We start from the raw sequence: 19960 nt of genomic DNA, 5'->3' as shown, positions 1-19960 counted from the left end.
GCATGTCTTCTGGAACTGAAGCCCTTCAAGCAGTTGATGTGACCAGATGCCTCCCATGGAGATGGCGAAGGGAAGAGGGTGGTGATTCCTAAAATTTTTGCATTAAGATGTTTGTGGTTCACAGTTTCAGTGCCTGCCTGCAACCGCAGACTTCTAAGGTAGTTACTACTATGAAAAGTAGATTCATGATATCCGGGCTTCATAGGTCCATCATCTTGCCTCCGACTGAGCTGGGTGGGCCAACCCCCCCCCCCCAAAAGATTTGATGTTGGTGTACGATTTTGTTTTCCATTAAGAGCATACCACATCAGTTAAGTTAGCCTTCAGTGTTGGGGGTTTCCACGTACATAAATTCCATATCCTGTTGAGGAATTTAATTCTTTAGACTCCTGTGTCAAATGAACTGGTATATGCAAATAAGATGATGTCCTCTCCTTTCCGGTATGTTTCAGACACTGAAAACAACCCATCTTTTGCTTTTTCACCTGATGATTTCTCATTTGGAGACATCCCTCAATAGCATCCTTGAGTGGGAAGCTACAATTGCCCTGATGCCCAGAAAAGGTATAGAGCTTCTGGCTTTGTCGGAACCGAAGCCCTTGGCAGTTCTTCCAGTTATTGAAGCCTTGCTGGATGCATTTATCATTACATTTCTCTGACCTCTCGCTATGATATTGATTATGCGGCCATGTAAGGTTTGTTGACATAAGCTGCCTTCTGAAAAAAAACACTTGCAACAATGAAGGATCATGATGAATGGGGCTTGGGGTTTCCAGAGACACTTTTACATGTGGAAAAACTCAGCAGCAGAGCCCACAGTGTTATTTCTGGGCTGTGGAAGAGTGCCAGTTTGGCTCTAGAGCTCAATATGCTCCCAAATACTACTGAGTAAATTTGGGAAGATAGTTAGCTGTCTCACTTGGAGGGATAAAACCTTGACAACAACTCAGTTGTCCTGGGTGTTGGAGGACTTGATAAGGGGAGGTTGAGGAGGGATGAGGCAGTGTTTGTCTGGCTTTTGCAAAGGGAGGGGCGTGCATGCCTGGGGTGCACACACTGTAACACAATCTTGAGTGGAGACAAAGATAACATGGATGTGCCTGTTTAGAACAGGGGAAGCCTTTTGAGGGGTTACGTCACACTGTGAAGTTGGTAATGCAAATCACTAAGGCCCATAGTCATGCTGTTAAGTGAGAAAGCAGTAGGCATGTAACAGAAAGTCACTTTTCTGGCTGCCTGAATGATGGCTGCACTGTGGTCATTTCTTGTCCAGTTCGGGAATAGATGGACAGTCACAGCAAACGGATGATTGCTAGATATGCCGAAAGGGGCACATATATAAAAACACCAAAAGAATTATGCCTCTTAGTTCGTAACCTATAGGACATTTAGTTGTCAAATACATATTAAATGTCAGGGAGTGAACTCTGTTATATAGAGGGCATATCAACAGAAATTACAGCTGAGGCCCTAAGTGGCAGAATATTTCAGTTATTAGCATTTAAGGAAGTGAGGCATTCATTCATATGCAGTGTGGAAAGTCAAGGCCCACAGTTCTTTTCAAGTCTTATTTATACCATGTGAATATGCCTCTCTTGCCTGCATCTTTGTCCTTATTTCTGTTCCTCTAGCCATTATGGTTCTCAAGACTAAACACAGGATGAGTCTTGGCTAATTTTAAATCTGTGGCATACCCTTTTTAAAATATTTCCCTGTTTTTCAGCTTCCGTTGTAAAGAAATAATTCAAGAAGTAATTCTAGAGTTACTTTGATTCCACCAACAGCCCATCTCTTACTTGAGCTCTTCTAAATCTTTCCGGTTCTGCCTATGAACCATTTTGTTGAATGACTGTATTCCAATTTCACATTTTCACAGCAATTATGATGCTGTGACTGCTTTGTTGCAGACAATTACAACAGGTTCTGTTATTGTTCTGACCCTACCAGAGAATGTTAAGGAGCACAGAATGGGTGCTACTGTAGGTAAAAATGTATTCAGTGCCCCCCCCCCCCCCAACCTCTCCCCACAGGAAATGCAGAATTAAAAAGAGGGAATGTGAAGTCATAAAAGCAGTTAGTTTCACCCTACTCCCTTTGTACGTTTAAAGGCAGGTCAGTCTAAGCAAAAGAGTATTCGTGAAGCAAGCTTACAGAGGGAGGTGCAGGCAGGGTTAGGCAGAATTCAGGAGGAAAAGGAGACATGGTTTCTGTATCGCAAAATTGAAACCACCACTAACTGCCCCTCCACCTCTCCCTGGTTGGCATCGGGGGTGCAGAATACTGTTAGTTTGAGTACTGACAAATTAATAAGAAGTTATTTTCTAAAGCTACAAGACTTTTTCCTTCATAGGAATAACACTTGTTCTTCTGGCTTAGCTGGAGTTACTACAGCCTATTTTGGCCAGCTTTTGCACTGTGGAGGTTGTGTGGAGAGTGCGTCTTTGCCAAAGCAGAGGAAAGGATTTTATTTCAAACTATTCCTAGGCCTGAAAAAAGATGTTCCTTGAGGGGCATACAAGTTTAAGCATCATCGATTCAAGATGTCAAACCCTTGGGCATTTCTCCCACTCGTGTTACCAAAGGATGTTCTTTGTTGCCTTGGATGTCAAGGCAGTATGCTTGCACAGGGTGCTCACCAAGTACTTGGTTCTATTGTTTCCCATACTGGAATTCAGGTGCTCTGTATTTACTGACCACTCAATTCAAACCACCTCAAAGGAAAACCTGTAGAGGTATACTATGCCTTGCTTAACCAGTATGGGGTTTTCTGAACTAAGCCTAATGGGATCTAACTCCAAGAAAGATGAGACTTTCGTAGGAGCTTTCATAAATACAGAGCAAGGCAAACTGTTCCTACTGGAGGTCAACACTATTAACGTAAGGCATTTCTTTCCAGATGTGGCACATTGGTCTGTGTGTCAACCAGAATTTTCTTGAACACTGAGCTGTGCCAGGTCAGCCTTCACCTTGATGCTACCCCAGCTAGGTTGAGTCTGAGGAAAAGAGTGACATCTCAGAAAGCTGTGTGACCAGCACAGTCCTCTTTGCAGAGGTTATTGCTTCTGTATATCTGTACTAGAAAAGCCTTTTTCTGATGGTTTCAGCACATGAAATCCAGTCAGGGAAAATCCATTGGAAATTCCAGAGGTGACCTAGCCCTTGACAACAGATGCCTAAAATCTGGCTTCTAGACATACATGGCCCACTTGAAAGTGTACATCATGTAGAAAACTGTGAGGCACATAAAAACAGTATCATAATTTCTTTTACAATTAACTGTAAGAGTCTTCAAGACAGTCTGCCTTCCGTATCATGAATAATCTGACAGTATTGCATTCGTGTAGTACAGAAGTGTCGAAGTGGTTTGGCACTAGCCAGCTCTGTCAATTATGCAGGCTGGCTGTGGTAGATTGGGGAGTAACTTCTCAAATCAACTTGCACCTTCATGCCTCTTGCATCCTATATGGTCATAATAAATTTGCACAAAAGCTGAGAAGATCAGGGCCAACAATCATGAATGGAAATGGACCTAGAGTCATTCAGACTTTAAAGCATGGATAAAGTATCACCTAGACGCATCGTTGTTTTCTGCTTCAGTTAACGATGCAAAGAAACTTTGGGTACAACTCCACTCCTTGGATAGGAGACATGTGCTGCCTTAGATCGCTGGTACATTTTTCTAAACTGTTGTCATGCCACCAGATAACCTGGACATCTGGCATGGTACCAAAGCCAGCAATTTCCATACAGCTGTCACATGACCTAATCACTGGCTTAAGGGTACACAAGTGTACATATGAGCGTGAAAACCTCAGACTTACCTCGCCACCACTCCAAACGCAGTTCTTGCACCCAACGGTCTGTTCTAAGTGTAGTGTTGATATGTGATGCCTTCAGTAGTTCAGATAAGTGCCCCATTGTGGAACCATCCTTTTATTTTCTTGTCTGTTGTGATATAATACTGTTAGATGTCAACTAGGAGAGGAAAGTGAGATTGTGATACAGATTACTTATAACAACCTCGACACCCAGTGCCTTTTGTGTAGGTGCAGAACATGACTGTAAAAACAATTTGTACCAAAAACCCTATGTATGCATCTTTCCTCTCAATACTTCTCTAGAGACCAGCTCCTTAAGCACTTCACCCAATCTAAAATGGTGGATCTTTCCACTCATTGTTCCACTCTTTCCAAAAAGGAAATTCGAACTGCCTAGGCTGATCCTTTGTCTGCCCAGTTGGACTCTGATGTAACCATTGAGGTTTGAGAACTCCGTGTATGTTCGACTGCTGCTCAGGTTACTCTTACACGTTTGATATGATTGTGACATTAACAATACAGTAGAGAAGAGGGAATCTCTAATTTCAGGAGGACCTGTGGGTATTCCCCAAATATTAGTTCAGGAAATGGTTCTAGGATTTTGTTGGGGTAGGATCCACCACAGTTAGTGGACGTCACCCCCACGAATAAACAAAAAAAGTTTCCTCTCCTCAGATATCCAAGGAAAAGGAATGGATGGATTTCTCCCAATGTTTGTTTAAGGCAATTTTGGGTCGAAAGCTGTCCTCTTTCCTTTCCTGTGCTCCTCCTGCCACTAAACAGACAAATTGAGTCACCCTCTGAGGAAGATCAGGCAGTGTCTGATTTTGATGAACTTTCCTGGCCAACTCATCCCAGATTCACTCCCTAGGCCAAGTTTCCTCTAAGGATGCTTTATCCCCTAAATTTACTTTAGGAAAAATCTCCTTGTGGGAAACCATAACTAAGATGATGCAGCATTTTGAATGGGAAATCCAAACAAATATCTACACACACACACAAAGTTTGCTAGAGGTGTACACCCCCATTCCTGCACCTGTCCATCTTTTATTGGAAGCTTTTATGGTTGCCTGCATCCATTTCCACTACACTTGATTCTCAACTTCTGCACCTAAAAGGCCTAATAGGTTCTGTAAACTGCCTGAAGACTTCAACTTTCTGAAATAAAATCCTTTGGCAGATCCCTCTGCCTTTTCTGTTTCAATTGAAGATGTAAACCTTTACCTGCTACTAATGCCTTTTCCTTAGACAAAGATAATAGGACAATAGACATATATGAAAAAAAAGATATGCATTACATTTACTCTGGCTTTCAGAGCTGTGAATTACCAGACTGAAATGACAAAATATTTGTGTATTCTTACTGATTTTAATAAAACTCTTGTCCTCTCTGGAAGTGCTTGACAATAAGCAAAAAGTTATGATTATGGTGATTCAGGGTTTTGGTTAGTAAGGCATAATGTTAAACACAGTTACAATGCAGTCATAGCTTCTTCCAGAGTAACTGCTACTGGCTGTGTCATTAGAAGGTATGAACAGCTCTGCTCACACTCCTTACCTGAGGATGTGAAAGCTAAACTCCTGGATTTTCCTCTGAATATGGATCTATTATTTGGCCCTGAAGCAGCCAACTTATTTACATTCTTGCAAGAACAAGGGAAATTAAGCAGGACTTTAGACTATTTTTTTGGGGGGGTCTACTTTAGAACGACAAAAATGCAAAGTCTCAAACGTTCACATGAGGAAATCATAAACTCGAAATTGGTATTTTGGGATCACAGTACAGTGAAAAGTGGAATATTTGCCCTTTCCTCACTGTAGTGTGATCTCTGAGTAGGAATATATATTTAGCGGGGGGGGGGGGCACAGCCCCCCACAATGCCAATTTCGGGTTTGTGATTATTGACTCGTGAGCTTTCGAGTTTGCGTTTTCGGTTTTATGACAGACCTATTTTTTTTTTTTTTTCATTTCTTTCCCTAGTCATCAGAAGAACTACCTAGCCAAGCCCACTGTCTCACGCAGGGACTATAGGCCATTGCAGAACGGCAGGAAAATGCCTGGAACAAGATTTTTGGATAAACCAGCCAGAGATTCAAAGTCTGGGAGGCCACCTTTTCCAGATAAATCAGTCTATTTTCTTCCTCCTCCTGACTCCTTTGGTCCATCCCTCCCTCTTTCAAAAAGAGAGGGACCACCTCTTCACCTCTCTTTCAGCTTGGCAGCTCATAACTTCAGATCAGTGGGTTCACACAGCTACAGGATGACTTGGAAGGAGAGTCTACCATTCGAAGATGTCCTACTATCCTCTCCCTGTCAGGTACACCTTTTACCTCCTATTCTACAAGCCCTGCACAAACAAGATACAATAGAACCTGTTCCTTCTCAGTATGTAAGAAAATGTTTTTATTCCAGACCTTTTCTCATACCTAGAAAAGGAAGATGGAGAGTCGTACTGGTTTTGTCCCATCTCAACACCTTTCTAAAGGTTCTCTCATTTAAAATATTGTCACTGCAGTCTTACCTTTCATCCTTCATGCCTTCCTGGTATTATTGAATTTGAATGATGCTCATCTTCATATCCCCAATCACCCTTCTTACAGGAAATTTATAAGATTTGCAATTTGTTCATCTCTCACTCTGCTTTATCTTTTGGGATGTCTGCATCCCCAGGATCTTCACAAAGTGCCTCTCGCCAGCTATTGCCTTTTGCAGAACTCGGGATATCCAAATATTCCCATATATAGAGATTCTTCTACAGCATCTCTGCTTCACTGTCTTCCTCCTGCAGAATATGGGTTGACATTGTCATTTCCTGCACTCTGAGAACCCACTTCTCTTCTTCCCTTTCTAGAGAGAGAATTTCAGTGGTGGGTATCGCAAGAAACCTCAAACCAGGTCTTCTTTTCAAACTAGCGATGGATTCCCAGGATCCTGCACATAGATGCTTCATATATAGTCTGGGGATCATGGATGGGCTTCCTGGGAGTTTAAGGCCAATGGCCACAGTGGCTACCACATCTAAGGACAGAACAAATCAACATCTACACACGCACAAGCACACACACACACACACACACACACACACACACACACACACACAGTCCCCTCATAATCTTCAGATCCCTTTTTTACAGTCATGGGGTGCAGAAATGGGGAAGGGGAACTACCAAGTCCTATCTGCTGCACAGATTGGCTCTTCTAGCTTAGTAACAGACCATAAAAGCAAACCTCACTAGAAGCTCGTTACATTCTTTGACCAGATGCATCCTGGTGAACTTTCTAAGCAGATCCAGGGAAGACTCTCACGAAGGGATGCTGAACAAGAGAGGTCTTCCTGGATATGGCCCACAAATGGTGTAATCCTCCGACCTATTTGTCTCCAGTCACAACATATAGCTACAGCTGTTTTGCTCCTGGACTCCATGCCCTTGGGCATTGAGGATAGATGCCATGTCTTTCTGCCTTCCCCTATGCCTCTTCTCCCCAAGATCTTGTTAAAGATGCAGAGGGTAAATCACAAATCCTGCTGTTGGCTCCCTTTTGGCCCAGGCAGTACTGGTTCCCCCTTCTCTGCCACCTAGACAAGGGTCATTACCACAACTTACCCCACAGAGTGGACCTGCTCACACAACAGAAGGACTCTGCTTCATCCCCAGTCTATTAACTTGACAGTATAGATCATAAGATTCTGATCCCTTTCAGATACAGGTTTTCTGAGGACTTGCTTTAGGTTCTTCAGGAGACTGAGAGACCTACCACTAGAAAGTCTTCTAGATCCAGATTGAAACTATTTCCTGCTTGGTGTTGTACTAAAATACAGGACCATACACAAACTGGGTTTCCTGCTGTCCTCTCTCACTTGTGTGAACTATTAAAAGAAGGTCTAGCCTACACCTAGTTTAAAGAACACTTATTGACCATTTCTGTATGCTAGCCTCTAAATTATCCACTACTGCCGTTGCCGAAGGTCAAGCAGTTTCTTTAGAGTCTTTCATTTAAATTCACTTGGAAAGCTGTTCCACTTTACTGGGACCTTAACTTTGTCCTAGAGAAACTCTCTCTACCACCCTTTGAGCCAGCAGCTTCCATTTTCTCTAGTAGCCCTCACTTTGGCTGGAAGAATTTCTGAGTACCAAGCCCTAATGGCAGCCTCCTTTTCCTAATCTTTCATAAGAATAGGGTTTCTGTGAGAACCAGTTATTCATGTATGCCTAAGGTGGTCATTGAGCTCTCCCTCAATCAGACCATCCATCTTCTATCTTTTTCCCTAATCTTGAGAAGGTGGAGCAGATCCCCCTTTCTCTGGATGTACACCGGCAACTCAGATTCTACTTGGATAAGACCAAGACCATTCACATGACTGACAAATTGTTTTTCCTTCCAGGAAGATAAGTTTGGAAACCTGGTGTCTAAAACCATTGCTGATTGGATTTCTAACTCCATTTCTTTTTCCTATGTCCGCAATGGAACATTCTTACCTTCCAGAGTTAAAGCCCATTCTACTAGAGCAGTTGGCTCTTCTGAAGCTGTTTCAAAGGAATTAAGAGCCATCCTAGAAGCAGCAGTTTGGTCTTCTCTATATACCTTTACCAAACACTGTAGAGCAGATGCCTTCTCTAGATCCGAGAGCCTCCTTTGCCAGGTCTGTTCTCTGGTCCAATTGACAGCTCCCCTATTCCTGAACCATTCACTCATACCACTTATTAAGCTTTGGAAGTCACTCAACAGTTTGGAATATTGTAAGTGATATAAAGGACATAGCACAGTTGTGCAGGAATTTACCGTAAGAGTGGATGTCCTACTGATCACCTTTCCATCATCCTCTCTGTCATTTAACTAGGTTGTTGTCCTCTATTTTGTAATGGACTGGGAGGGAGCCATCATCTACCTTTTCCTTGTGTCTCAGGTGTCTCCGGGTCCCTTGACTTTGCGATAGTCTGAACTTTTCATGCTTATACTTTTGCTTATGTACCCCTATACCCATGGGCTTAGGTCGAAAGTTTGACAAGTGGCTCTGTGGAAGATTTTGGCTTTGGTACCCCAGCTGGACATCCAGGTTATTTGGCAAGATAACCCAACAGTTTGCTGCATCAGTGATTGGCAGGACATCTGCGGTTAAGTTCTTGCACAACTGAACTTTCCTTTTTGTCTTTCCCTTGTAACCCTGTTTTACAAGTTACTGAAAAAGGCCAGGGAGAAACAGGGTCAGGACCTTCTAGTGACCCCCCACATGCACACACCATGACGAGCAGACTTCTCACAGATGGCCCAACTATGTAGAACTGGACCTGTGAATCTTCCATTTTGACTTGCAGTCTCCTGACAAGCAGGAGGGAGGCATTGGTACACCCAAACCTGAGAAGTTTCCGGTGGACAATAAGGGTGCTTTTAGCCTGTTGTAGTTTAAGGACCAGTTTCCAGGGCTACATTGTATAGGAGGTCATGAAGCAGAGCATTAGGAAGTCTTAGGTTTGCAAATTTGGGTACCCCTATAGGTATAGTACTCATGTAGGCTAAAGAGTTGGTACCTTACTGAAATTTTCCAAGCTTGGCCTGTCTTGCGCCTCTGTTGAAGTGCACCTTTTGGCAAGTGATGCATGTCTCCTTTTAGGCCCTTTACTTTCCTCTTTTGCTATTTTAAAGCAATTTTTGGAGAAGGTTCTTTTTCATACTCTACAAAGGAATCATGTGCCACCTCTATAGCATCTTAATTTTGTAGTGGGTAATTTAACCCTGGTCTCATTTATGCCAATCTTCTCTGTGGCAGTCAGATTATTGTTTTGGAAGACTGTTCCAAGTGGTTATCACTTGGGCTAAGAGAATATCTGAGAGAGAAACCGTCATGTATTTAGTGCCCTACACGGCTTCCATAGGGATAGGTTGTGTCTTAAGAATACTTCCTTCATGATCAAAGTGGTATTTAAATTAGCTATCAAGTCGAGCAATACTGATTTCTGGTTCTCATCCCAGTCCCCAAATGTAGGGGAGAAAGAGTGTAGTACACTTTGGGATGCGAGACATGTCGGATACTATATGGCAAGAACCAGGGATCTCTGGTAGTTTATACCTACATACAGTTTGTCAAGTGGAGGGGCACTTTCTTGTTTTCTGAGTTGAATGGTCATCACCACTACTTTGTAAGAGTGGAAAAATCTTTGTGGATTAAATAAGTGAGCACACCCACCGTAACAGTAGAACATCAGACTAGTAGGATCACTGCTGCATTATAGGCGCTCTCCTTCTTTCTCCAAATCGGGTCTTGTATTTGTACTGTCCCAGGTATCTGGAAGATGAGAGAAGGTAGTAAGGATTGACCACATTGCGCAGCATACATACTTAAAAAAAATCAGAGGGAAATCCAAATAACACATCAAGGCATCTTAACACTGGGTAGCCTGCTCTACATTTTATTTATATAGTGGGCTAATATCTTTGGCTGTTTAGGATTCCTAGGGAACTACAGAAGGGTCTGAAGTCAGACTGGAAGACTGGCAGCTGCTTTTGTTAAAGTCCCATGACTATGCTAATAGTACTGCTCCAGTGATCGTGCTGCATGAGATGCTTTTGTGATGGTGCTCACACAGTTGTATTGTTTCTTTTCTCCACCAGCTGGAAGCCTTTATTTGCAGGTCGATCCATGTTATGGATGATTTACCCTTTCAGCATGCAGTTTTTGTGTTGCTGTGTTAGTGCAGGCCAGTACATTGACATAGTTTATCAGAGCAAAGACCATTAGTGCTGCTTCTGAAAACAGGTTAATCTATTAGCAAAGTTGCTTTGCTGCTGTCTTGTCCTAACTTCTAAATATTGCAGTGTCCACCACTGGTCACTGTTTGAGGAAGGCAGTATCCTCAGTAAAAGACGCATACATTTTGAAAAAGTGTCATCTTTATTTTTGGCAAGTAGACTTAAGAGCAGATGAAGAGGAAAGACGTGCACAGAGTTATGACAGCTTACAGCAGTATAAGCCGTTGTAAACTGGACAAAGTACAGGACAGTTTTCTGTAATTTTGTTAAAATGTGGAGCATAATGTGTAACATAGCAAGAATGCTTTTGTATACAAGTTCTTTGCTAGTGGTCCTGTCAGCAATTGTGAAAATGATGCAACTTTTCTGTAAGAGCAAACAGTCTGTAGGTTTTCCTGTGGTATTTTCTGTTTGAATCCTAAAATATCAGTTTCAGTTGTTTGCTAGCACTACTGATTGTATTTTAAAAGCAAGCCAGAAGTAGTAGTGTCTTTAAGCACCTGCATACAGCTTCATTCTGGTGGCTGTGGTAATTGTTTGCCAGATTGAAGCACTTATGAAAGCGGTAGTATTTAAAAAAATCTTTCAAGGAAGATTTGTGTTGCTTACTTCCAATCATTTTAGAATGCTGAGCAGTGCATCCCACAGATCATAAACTGAGAGAATGGCTATGATGTCGCTGCTTTAGTAAAATTTGGTTCAGGTAGCATTTGAGTGCAGTTGTTATTGCATAATAGCCAGAGTGATAAGTAAAACTAATGCAAGATGTGATGCACTTTTGGAGAGAAGAGCTACCAAAATTTTGATTACACTATTAAAGACTAGCAGGCTGGGAGCTAATAAGGTATCATTTCAAAATGCAGTTGGACTTAATATGGTAACCCATTTTGCACTAAGGGTTTGGATGAGAGAAGGTGTGAAGTAGAATGCGCGGAAAGAAAGGATTTAATGAATTTAGGTTATCGTTGGTTTGGAGAGGGCAGAGCCGGAAGCAGCATCTTTGAGATCAGCTGAAAGTGATTTGAAACACCATAGTTTTATTGTTCCTAATGTTTGTAGGAAGGCTGAAATAATTTTTTATGCTTGCATGCTTCTTTTCAGATCTGCTATCTTGGTGACTGTTCATTTCTTTGAAGATGCTTTTCTAGTGACTACGCCTGTTTGTAGGATTTTGGAGCTCCAAGCCCTCATGTAGGAACTGTATCTTACCTTTACCCTGGATTGAGTGCTCCCTGTACCGGATTTCTTCCCAAAAAGAGGTTTGAAATTGATCATGAACCAGTCCTGTTTTTTTTGCTGGAGCATAAACCCATGACGGAAGTACCCTTCTCAGCCCATGTGTGCACCTCTTGCTAAGGCTTTACCTGAGCATTTGCCTATGTTCAGGAAGACCTAACTTTTTTTCATCATTTCTGCACCAGCTGGGAAGAGGTGGAAGTCTCTAGCTAAACCCTTTCCAGCTGCACTGCCAACTGTATATACTTTTGCCATCAGGCTGTGCATCATCTTTCGAAAATACTGCAGTCAAAAGATATTCTGCTACTGATATCATTCAGTGCTTGCTTCACTATTGATTGCATTGCAGACATCAACACTGCAACCATGTTGTCCTCCCTTGACATCTTCAAGCATTTTCAGTTCTGACTGTTCTAAGAATTTTGCCTCCTTTTGCAGTCCATTGCATTAGTAGTGAACATTGATTTTTTTTTTTTTTTCCCTTTAGCTGCCCTGTTGCCCCTTCTGTCCTGATGGATGGATTTACTGCTTGGAATTCGCCACAGTCATATTTTTTCACTGTGGATGATTCCATATGTTGGTAACAGCTAATTTAGAGAATTAGTTGAATTTTTGAAGAACCCTTCCTTGGTGAGTTTCATATGTTTTCTCACCATCACCCTGGGCTTGGTGGTCCCTTAATCTAGCCTCTTCTGTTGAGGATCCCTCTATGTTGGTCGAGTATGTACTTGTATATTGTAAGCAGTAGATTATGGTGGCGTGAATTTCATCTTTGCAGATTGCCCCCAAGTTTTAAAATGCACACATTACCAAATTGTCTGTAATGCAGTGAACTTTGAGTCTGTTAGGCTAGTTAAGGGGGATGCAGACCATGTAAAGCACTCCCATGTACAAAGGGGTCTGTGGACATTGCCCTTTGAAGAATAAAATAAGCTTGAGATTCCATTTTTCAGATTCAGTTGGAATTTGCAGAGATGTTCAGACTTTTGTGCTAGAACCCTCCTGAACTGTGTGGTTGTCAAATAATTTTTTTTCTTGATCTATGTGAGGGGAACACATGCCTTATAGGCCAAGAGTGAAATTGAGCTTGAGCTGGAGAGCATGGCAGTTAATAAGATCATAAGATCACAGGAAGTTACTAGACTACTGGCCCTGAGGCCCTTAAAAGCCTAGCAAAGAATTTACCCCATGTTCCAACAAGTCAATACCCGGTGGTCCTGTCCAGCAGGGACACAGATGGAATCCCAGGGGTTTATTTTCTGTTCCCTATCCAGTTATCCAGGTTGCGCTTATAAAGGGTTAATGAGGTACTCTGCTTGACGTGAAGAGGGAGTCTATTCAACAAAAGGGGGAGTCTCTGGAACACAAATCTGTCCCACCAGCAAGTCCTGTTGATGTCACAGACCAGGTTGCGCGTGCGGGTTACTCTAGTGGAGCTTGACTTGCAGATATGCAGCAGTCCCATCAAGGTAGGATCTGAGATTGCTTTGTAAGCCAGACAAAGGTCATCTCTGAGGAGTCTGTATGAGACTGAGTAGAGGGACAGGGCCTTTAGCCTATCTGTGTAAGATGTTTGAAGCCCTGGATCCTCCTGGTGAGGAACCTCTGTGGTCTCTCCAGCTGCTGCATGTGCTTTGTGAGGTACATGCCGAAAGAGGCATTGTGCTCAATAATGGGTCTTATAAGGGAAGAATACAAGGATGTTATGACGACTTTGTCCCTGGATGAGATACCTGTACTAATGAGGTGGGCCATGTAGAAAGATTTCCATATAATGGAGGCAATATGGCAGTCAGAAGTCAGTTTGCAGTAGATTAAGAGCTGTTAGTGAGATGCTTCTTGTAGCCTAGGGTACAGGGATGTTCTTCATCTCACATTGCTGCAGTCCTTACATATGGGTAGTCCGCTGTCCTCGGTCGGCCCGAATACCAAAGTATTAGGCTGACGTCGGTCAAGGCGCTTAAAACTGACATCAGGACGTCAGGGTACAAAAGCGCATGACCGACGTCATTTCCTCAGTCTTTTTTGCCGCATGGTCCGATGCAGAAGCAGCGTTGCAAGTGCCGTTCGGCGTTCTGAAATTTTTCGAATTCGGAGTTTCAGACCGAATCCAAGTTGGCTAAGTACCCCGTTGGGGATTATTTTGGTTTTTTCTTGCCTCAGTGTTTTACCGGATGTCAGAAAAAGTGAATAACTGTATTTCTTGTGGGAAACAGATACCGCATAGGGATTATCATTCTTTGTGTATTCCTTGTTTGGGGCCTGAGCACGACGTTGTTGGGTGTCGCTTTTGTGCTAGGTTCAATAAACGCACTATTAAGCGAAGGTTGGATTGTGCTAGGCTGGTCTTTGGGAAGCGGTGCAATTATAATATGCCGTCGGATTCTCCGGCGCCCGCTTCTGCGAAGAAGCGCAAAGACAAAACAGTTAAACCCAGGCAAGATGAGTCGTCCGTTCCGGACGCCGGTTCTTTAGAGGCTTCAGTGGAACCGGTGGTTCCGACGGAGACTTCTCTAGAGTCTCAGGGGGAGACTTTGATTTTGCAGGAGGTGGTCTCTCAGGAGGCAGGTCAGGCTGAAGGGGCTGTACTCCCCTCCCTTCCTAGGGTGGTTAGGCCTTCTCCTTCTGTTTCCAAGGCTTCTCCCAGAGGCTGGCCAGTTTCAGCTTCTGTTGGTGTCACTCCTAGTTCAGCAGGGTCTGTGCCTAAGAAGCACATGCTTAAAATGGCAGAAGATTTAATTACTCTGATTAAAGGTTCTATGCCCCCTCCTGATAAGAGGCCTAGGGTGGAGCCAGAGTTGGGAAGTTTTGAGCAGGCTTCGGATATTTCAGAGTCTTCAGCTGAAGACTTGCAGGAGTATTCTCCTTATTCTGATTCTGATGCAGATGATTCCACTCCTTCTGCTTCTCCTCCAGAGGATTTTTCTTTTTCAGAGACACTTCATTCTATGAGGGAACATTTTAAGTGGGAAGGTCAGGACTTCTCTGATTCTAGGAAAAGGCTTGGGGAGTTTTTGCTGTTACCCCAGCATAGGCCCTTGGCTATACCCCCTGTTCTGGATGTTGTGGAAGATGTGTTTGCAGAGGCTTCACTTAATCCTGATTCTCTGCCTCCTGCTCCTTTTAAACCGGATAGGTATTACAGGGTGCCTGAGGCTCATAAATATCTTTATGAGTCCTAGGGCGGACCCAGAAACTATTAGTCAGGGACCTAAGGGTGTCAAGGCCTCTGTTGTAAAAAATCCGGTTCCTCTAGATAAAGAAGCCAGAGCTTTGGATAGATGGGGAAAGAAGGTCTATACATCTTCTACCTTAGCTATGAGGGCTTTGAATTGCCAGTTTCATATGTTGAAATATCAAAACTTTCTTCTTTTTCAATTGAAGTCTAAGGTGGATGCTCTGGCGGAAGGCATTGAGTGTAAAGAGTTGCAAGATTTGGTGCATGTCTCTGAACAAGTGGGTAAGCATTCATTACAGTGTGGTTTTGATGCTGTGCAGGCCTCGTCTAGGGTGGCTGCCACTGGCTCAGTTCTTCACAGGCACGCCTGGTTAAAGGATCAGAATTTATCTGACCATGTTAAGACAAGGATTTTGGATGCTCCTTTGCAGTCTGATGTGTTGTTTGGTTCACCTGTGGAATCAGTCTTGAAGAAAATGGAAGACAAGGCTAAGTCTATGCAGGCTGTTAAGGATTTTTTGCAAGTTCTGCCTCCGAAGTTTAGTAGGAATTGGCCTGCTAAGGGGTGGACGTATCCTTCTTATGATTCCCAGTCTAGGGGTAGATCTAGACGTGGTAGGGGCAGAGCTCAGAGTTCTTTCAGGCCTAGAACAGGGAGTTCACCTGCACAATCTTCGGTGAGGGCAGGGGCCAGTCCTTTCGTAAACAGGCCCAATGACCTACTTTTTCAGCTGCCAGATCCTTCTTGCCTGGCAGCACCTTTGGGAGGAAGGTTAGCACTCTTCAAGGAAAATTGGATGTTGATTACCCAAGACAAATGGGTATTGGATATCATACACCAGGGTTACAAGTTTTATTTCCATACCTTGCCTCCTTTCAAAGGCATGCCGGACGTTCCTCCTCAGCAAAGACTAGAGGCTCGCAAGCAAATTTCTTTACTACTTCAAATAGGGGCCATACAAACGGTTCCTCTGCCAGAAGTGGGCCTAGGATTTTATTCTCGCCTGTTTCTAGTACCAAAGAAAGGAAACACGTGGAGACCAATTTTGGATTTATCCATCCTCAACACATATCTGGACATTCCCAAGTTCAAAATGTTAACGTTACAACAGCTTTTACCTCTGCTGGGCAAAGATCACTGGATGGTGACTCTGGATCTCAAAGAGGCTTACCTTCATGTTCCTATCAGGCCCAGTTGCAGGAAGTATCTGCGTTTTCGGGCTGGGACTTCACATTATCAGTTCTCTGCATTTCCCTTTGGCTTATCTACTGCGCCCAGAGTGTTCACGAAGGTTCTGGCTCCAGTGGTAGCTTTCTTCAGGCTAAGAGGAATACAGATCTATCCTTATTTGGACGATTGCCTGATACTGGCCCAAGAAAAGGACGAACTTCTTCATCATTTACAGTATGTGATGGCAGTGTTAAGATGCCTGGGGTATTCTGTGAACGAAATAAAGTCCAGTCTAGTACCCTCTCAGGACATGTGCTTTCTGGGTGTGAGACTGAATACAGCATCCCTGATGGCCTTTTTGACCCCGGACAAATAAAAGAATCTTTCTCTTTACTTCCACCAGTTGTCTTATCAGTCCAGGCTGACTGCAAGGACAGTCCTTCAAGCCTTGGGGTTCATGGCATCTTGTATTCTGGTACTTCCCAATGCCAAACTGCATATGAGGAAGCTACAATGGTATCTCAAGAATGTATGGACACAGCACTGCCAAGATTTGGACACTGTCATTCAAATAATACCTTGCATTCAAAAGGAATTTTTGTGGTGGGCTCAGGAATGTCACCTAAACAAGGGACTCTCTGTGACCCGGCCAGAGGCGAGTCAGATTTTAACGACAGATGCCTCAGACAAAGCTTGAGGAGCTCATCTAAATGGAAAATGGATACAAGACACGTGACCTGCCAGACTTCAACATCTACATATCAACTTGAAGGAGATGTTAGCAGTCCAATTTGCATTGATAGCTTTCAAGGATTTACTTCTTCCAGGGCAGGTGTTGATTCAAACAGACAACACAACTGTCATGTGGTACATCAACAAGCAAGGGGAACATTCTTATCCTCTATGCAGACAAGCAATGATTTTGTGGGAGACTGCTCTCAGTTTACAGCTAAATCTTCAGGCAAGGTTTCTGCCAGGAGCACAGAACTCCTTAGCAGATGTGTTGAGCAGACAAATTATGGATCCCCACGAGTGGAAATTGGATCCTCATGTATTCCAGAGGTTGACAGTGTTATGGGAACTCCAGACATAGATCTGTTCGCTTCTCCACTAAATTACCAGCTGCCAAAGTTTTGCACAAAAGGTTTCATCCCTCAGCTTGGAAAGTGGATGCTCTCTCATTCAATTGGAGCAATCTTCACGTGTATGCCTTTCCACCTCTGCCTCTCCTCCCAAAGGTACTGCTGAAGGTCAGACAGGACAAGCCAAACATGATTTTAATAGCTCCAGATTGGCCTCGACAGCACTGGTACCCATTACTGAGAAGTCTGGTACAGGAGCCTCCATGGCCTTTGCCTTCGATTCCTCACCTGCTGTCTCAGGAGAACGGTCATTTACTCAATGTCAAACTTCATTCTCTACATCTGACAGCCTGGCATATTCTGGATTAAACCCTGGAGGGTCTCAGCTTCCACAACAAGTTTTGAATGTTATTTTGGAGGCCAGAAGGCCTAGTACAAGGAAAGTTTACGCAGATAAATGGAGGAGATTTTTATTTTGGAGTACAGCAAAGGACTTTGATGTTTCTAAACCTAATTTAAGTGTGGCGCTTCAATACCTTACTGAGTTATTGGACAAAGGTTTGTCCTTCTCCTCTATAAAGGTTCATGCTGCAGCAATCTCTGCTCACTATGACTGTGACCCACCATTATTTTCTCAGCCTTTGTTTAAGCAATTCCTTAGAGGGGCAAAGAATATAAGACCCCCACGTAGAGCTCCTACTCCTGCTTGGGATCTCAATTTTGTGTTGGAGAAACTCAATCTACAACCTTTTGAGCCTGCAGCATCGGCAGAGTTGAAAAATTTATCTTGGAAGACTGCTTTTTTGTTGGCCATTACCTCTGCGAGAAGGGTTTCTGAATTACAGGCCCTTATGGCAGTTGAGCCTTTCTTAATTTTCCACAAAGATAGGGTGTCTTTGCGTACTAACCCTTCTTTTATGCCTAAAGTGGTTTCTAGTGTGGCTTTAAACCAAACTATTCATTTGCCTACTTTTTATGCAAACCCCCAAAATAAAGGGGAAAAGATTTTGCACACTTTGGATATTCACAGACAGTTGCGATATTATTTGAGCAGAACTAAAGGGTTCAGGCAGTCTCAGCAGTTGTTTCTTTTGCTTTGGGTTCTCAGGGCAAACCTGTTTCAAAACAAACTATTTCTAAGTGGATTGGTTTTGTATTGCTTTCTGTTATTCCCATCATGGTAAGGAGATTCCAGCTGGGATTAGGCCTCATTCCACTAGGGCTACTGCCACTTCTACAGCTTTTTTAAGGGGGGTGGCTACTAAAGATATTTTGGAAGCAGCTACTTGGAGTTCAGTGCATACTTTCTCTAAGCATTACCACCTTCCACTTTACTCTAAATCTAGGGCTGGATTTGCAACTGCAATTTTACAAGGCATGTTGGCAGCTCCTAATGCTTTATAGTTTTGCCATCCTCCCTTACCTCTGCTTTGGGATTCTACCCATATGTAAGGACTGCAGCAATGTGAGATGAAGAACATAGTACAGTTTTGTACCTACCATAAATGTAGATGTTCAAGATCCACATTGCTGCAGTCCAATTTACCTCCTCCTTCCCTCTGTTGTTGAAGGTGGTGGTGTGATTTGTGTTGTACATATTGTAAATATGGTTAGTGCACGGGTGGTTGGTTGGGTTTTGCTGGTTTTTGGCTTTGGCCTGTCTTGTTAGGGCCTTCTGACATCTGGGGCAAGAAAAGACTGAGGAAATGACGTCGGTCATGCGCTTTTGTACCCTGACGTCCTGATGTCAGTTTTAAGCGCCTTGACCGACGTCAGCCTAATACTTTGGTATTCGGGCCGACCGAGGACAGTGGACTACCCATATGTAAGGACTGCAGCAATGTGGATCTTCGAACATCTACATTTATGGTAGGTACAAAACTGTACTTTCTATTCCTTCTTTCTCCATTTGACTGCTGTGTGACTGAGCAAGTCATTTAACTAGGCAGTGTTCCTGAGTTGCCCCTGAAAAGGGACACATGTTCCCAGTGAGCTTACCCAGTTAACAGATGTAGTAATAAAAAGTGTATGACATCACTGTACACTGGTTTGAGGTGCATTCCCCTCCACCCAAACCATAGGAATTTCCGATGGAAAAAATATTCCCAACGTAGATGAACCCAGTGTGTAAATTAACTGATGGCTTGTGTTTATCTGTTTAGTCTCTTAAATAATATAATTCTGTTTTCGTTTGTCAGACCTGCAGTAGAAATGTGTAATCTTTTTCTTTTGTTAATCCCAGGAAGAAGTTACAGCAGATGAGAGCACCAGTGCAGAAGTTGAAATACAGGATGTCCATCCTTCCCAGGATTTTGATATAGAAGTAAGGCTTTGTCAAATACTGGTTGATTAGTAATTAAATATTGTTGTATACTCTTTGACGAGCTCCTTTGCACACCACTTAGCTGTGTTTTGCTGAGAGCAGCTCTGCACTTGACAGGTTATGGGTCAGAAAGAGCTGTTCCAGGTTTCATTTACTGATGGAGTCTGAAATTATGTAGATTCAAGTTCAGGCCTCATGCTTGCTAATAATAGTGTGATTAGAGAGATGAATTTAATACCATTTCTGTCCATGAAAATTGTTTGTGCCCATAGAACCGAAAACAGTTGCCTGTCAATATAGTATTTATAGATGTGTATTGGAAGGACCACTGAGGCATCAGTGATGGGAATTGATTGCAAGTAAATCTCCACCCTCTCAGACTTTCAGAGATTCGTACGACCACA

General features: G+C 43.1%; 1 protein-coding gene across 1 annotated transcript in view; it reads left to right on the top strand.

The window, feature by feature from the left end:
- Positions 1 to 19960, top strand: part of TPR (translocated promoter region, nuclear basket protein) — a gene marked incomplete in the record, with an annotated part of 1837142 nt that overhangs the window by 1266130 nt on the left and 551052 nt on the right. Inside the window, 1 exon segment of the mRNA XM_044085316.1 lies at positions 19476 to 19556. Within this exon segment, the coding sequence (XP_043941251.1) occupies positions 19476 to 19556 (81 nt within the window).

This window comes from Protopterus annectens, chromosome 10.part0 (assembly GCF_019279795.1).
Source record: "Protopterus annectens isolate FY-2018-M chromosome 10.part0, PAN1.0, whole genome shotgun sequence".
NCBI lineage: Eukaryota > Metazoa > Chordata > Ceratodontiformes > Protopteridae > Protopterus > Protopterus annectens.
This window is presented reverse-complemented; position numbering and strand designations above follow the sequence as displayed.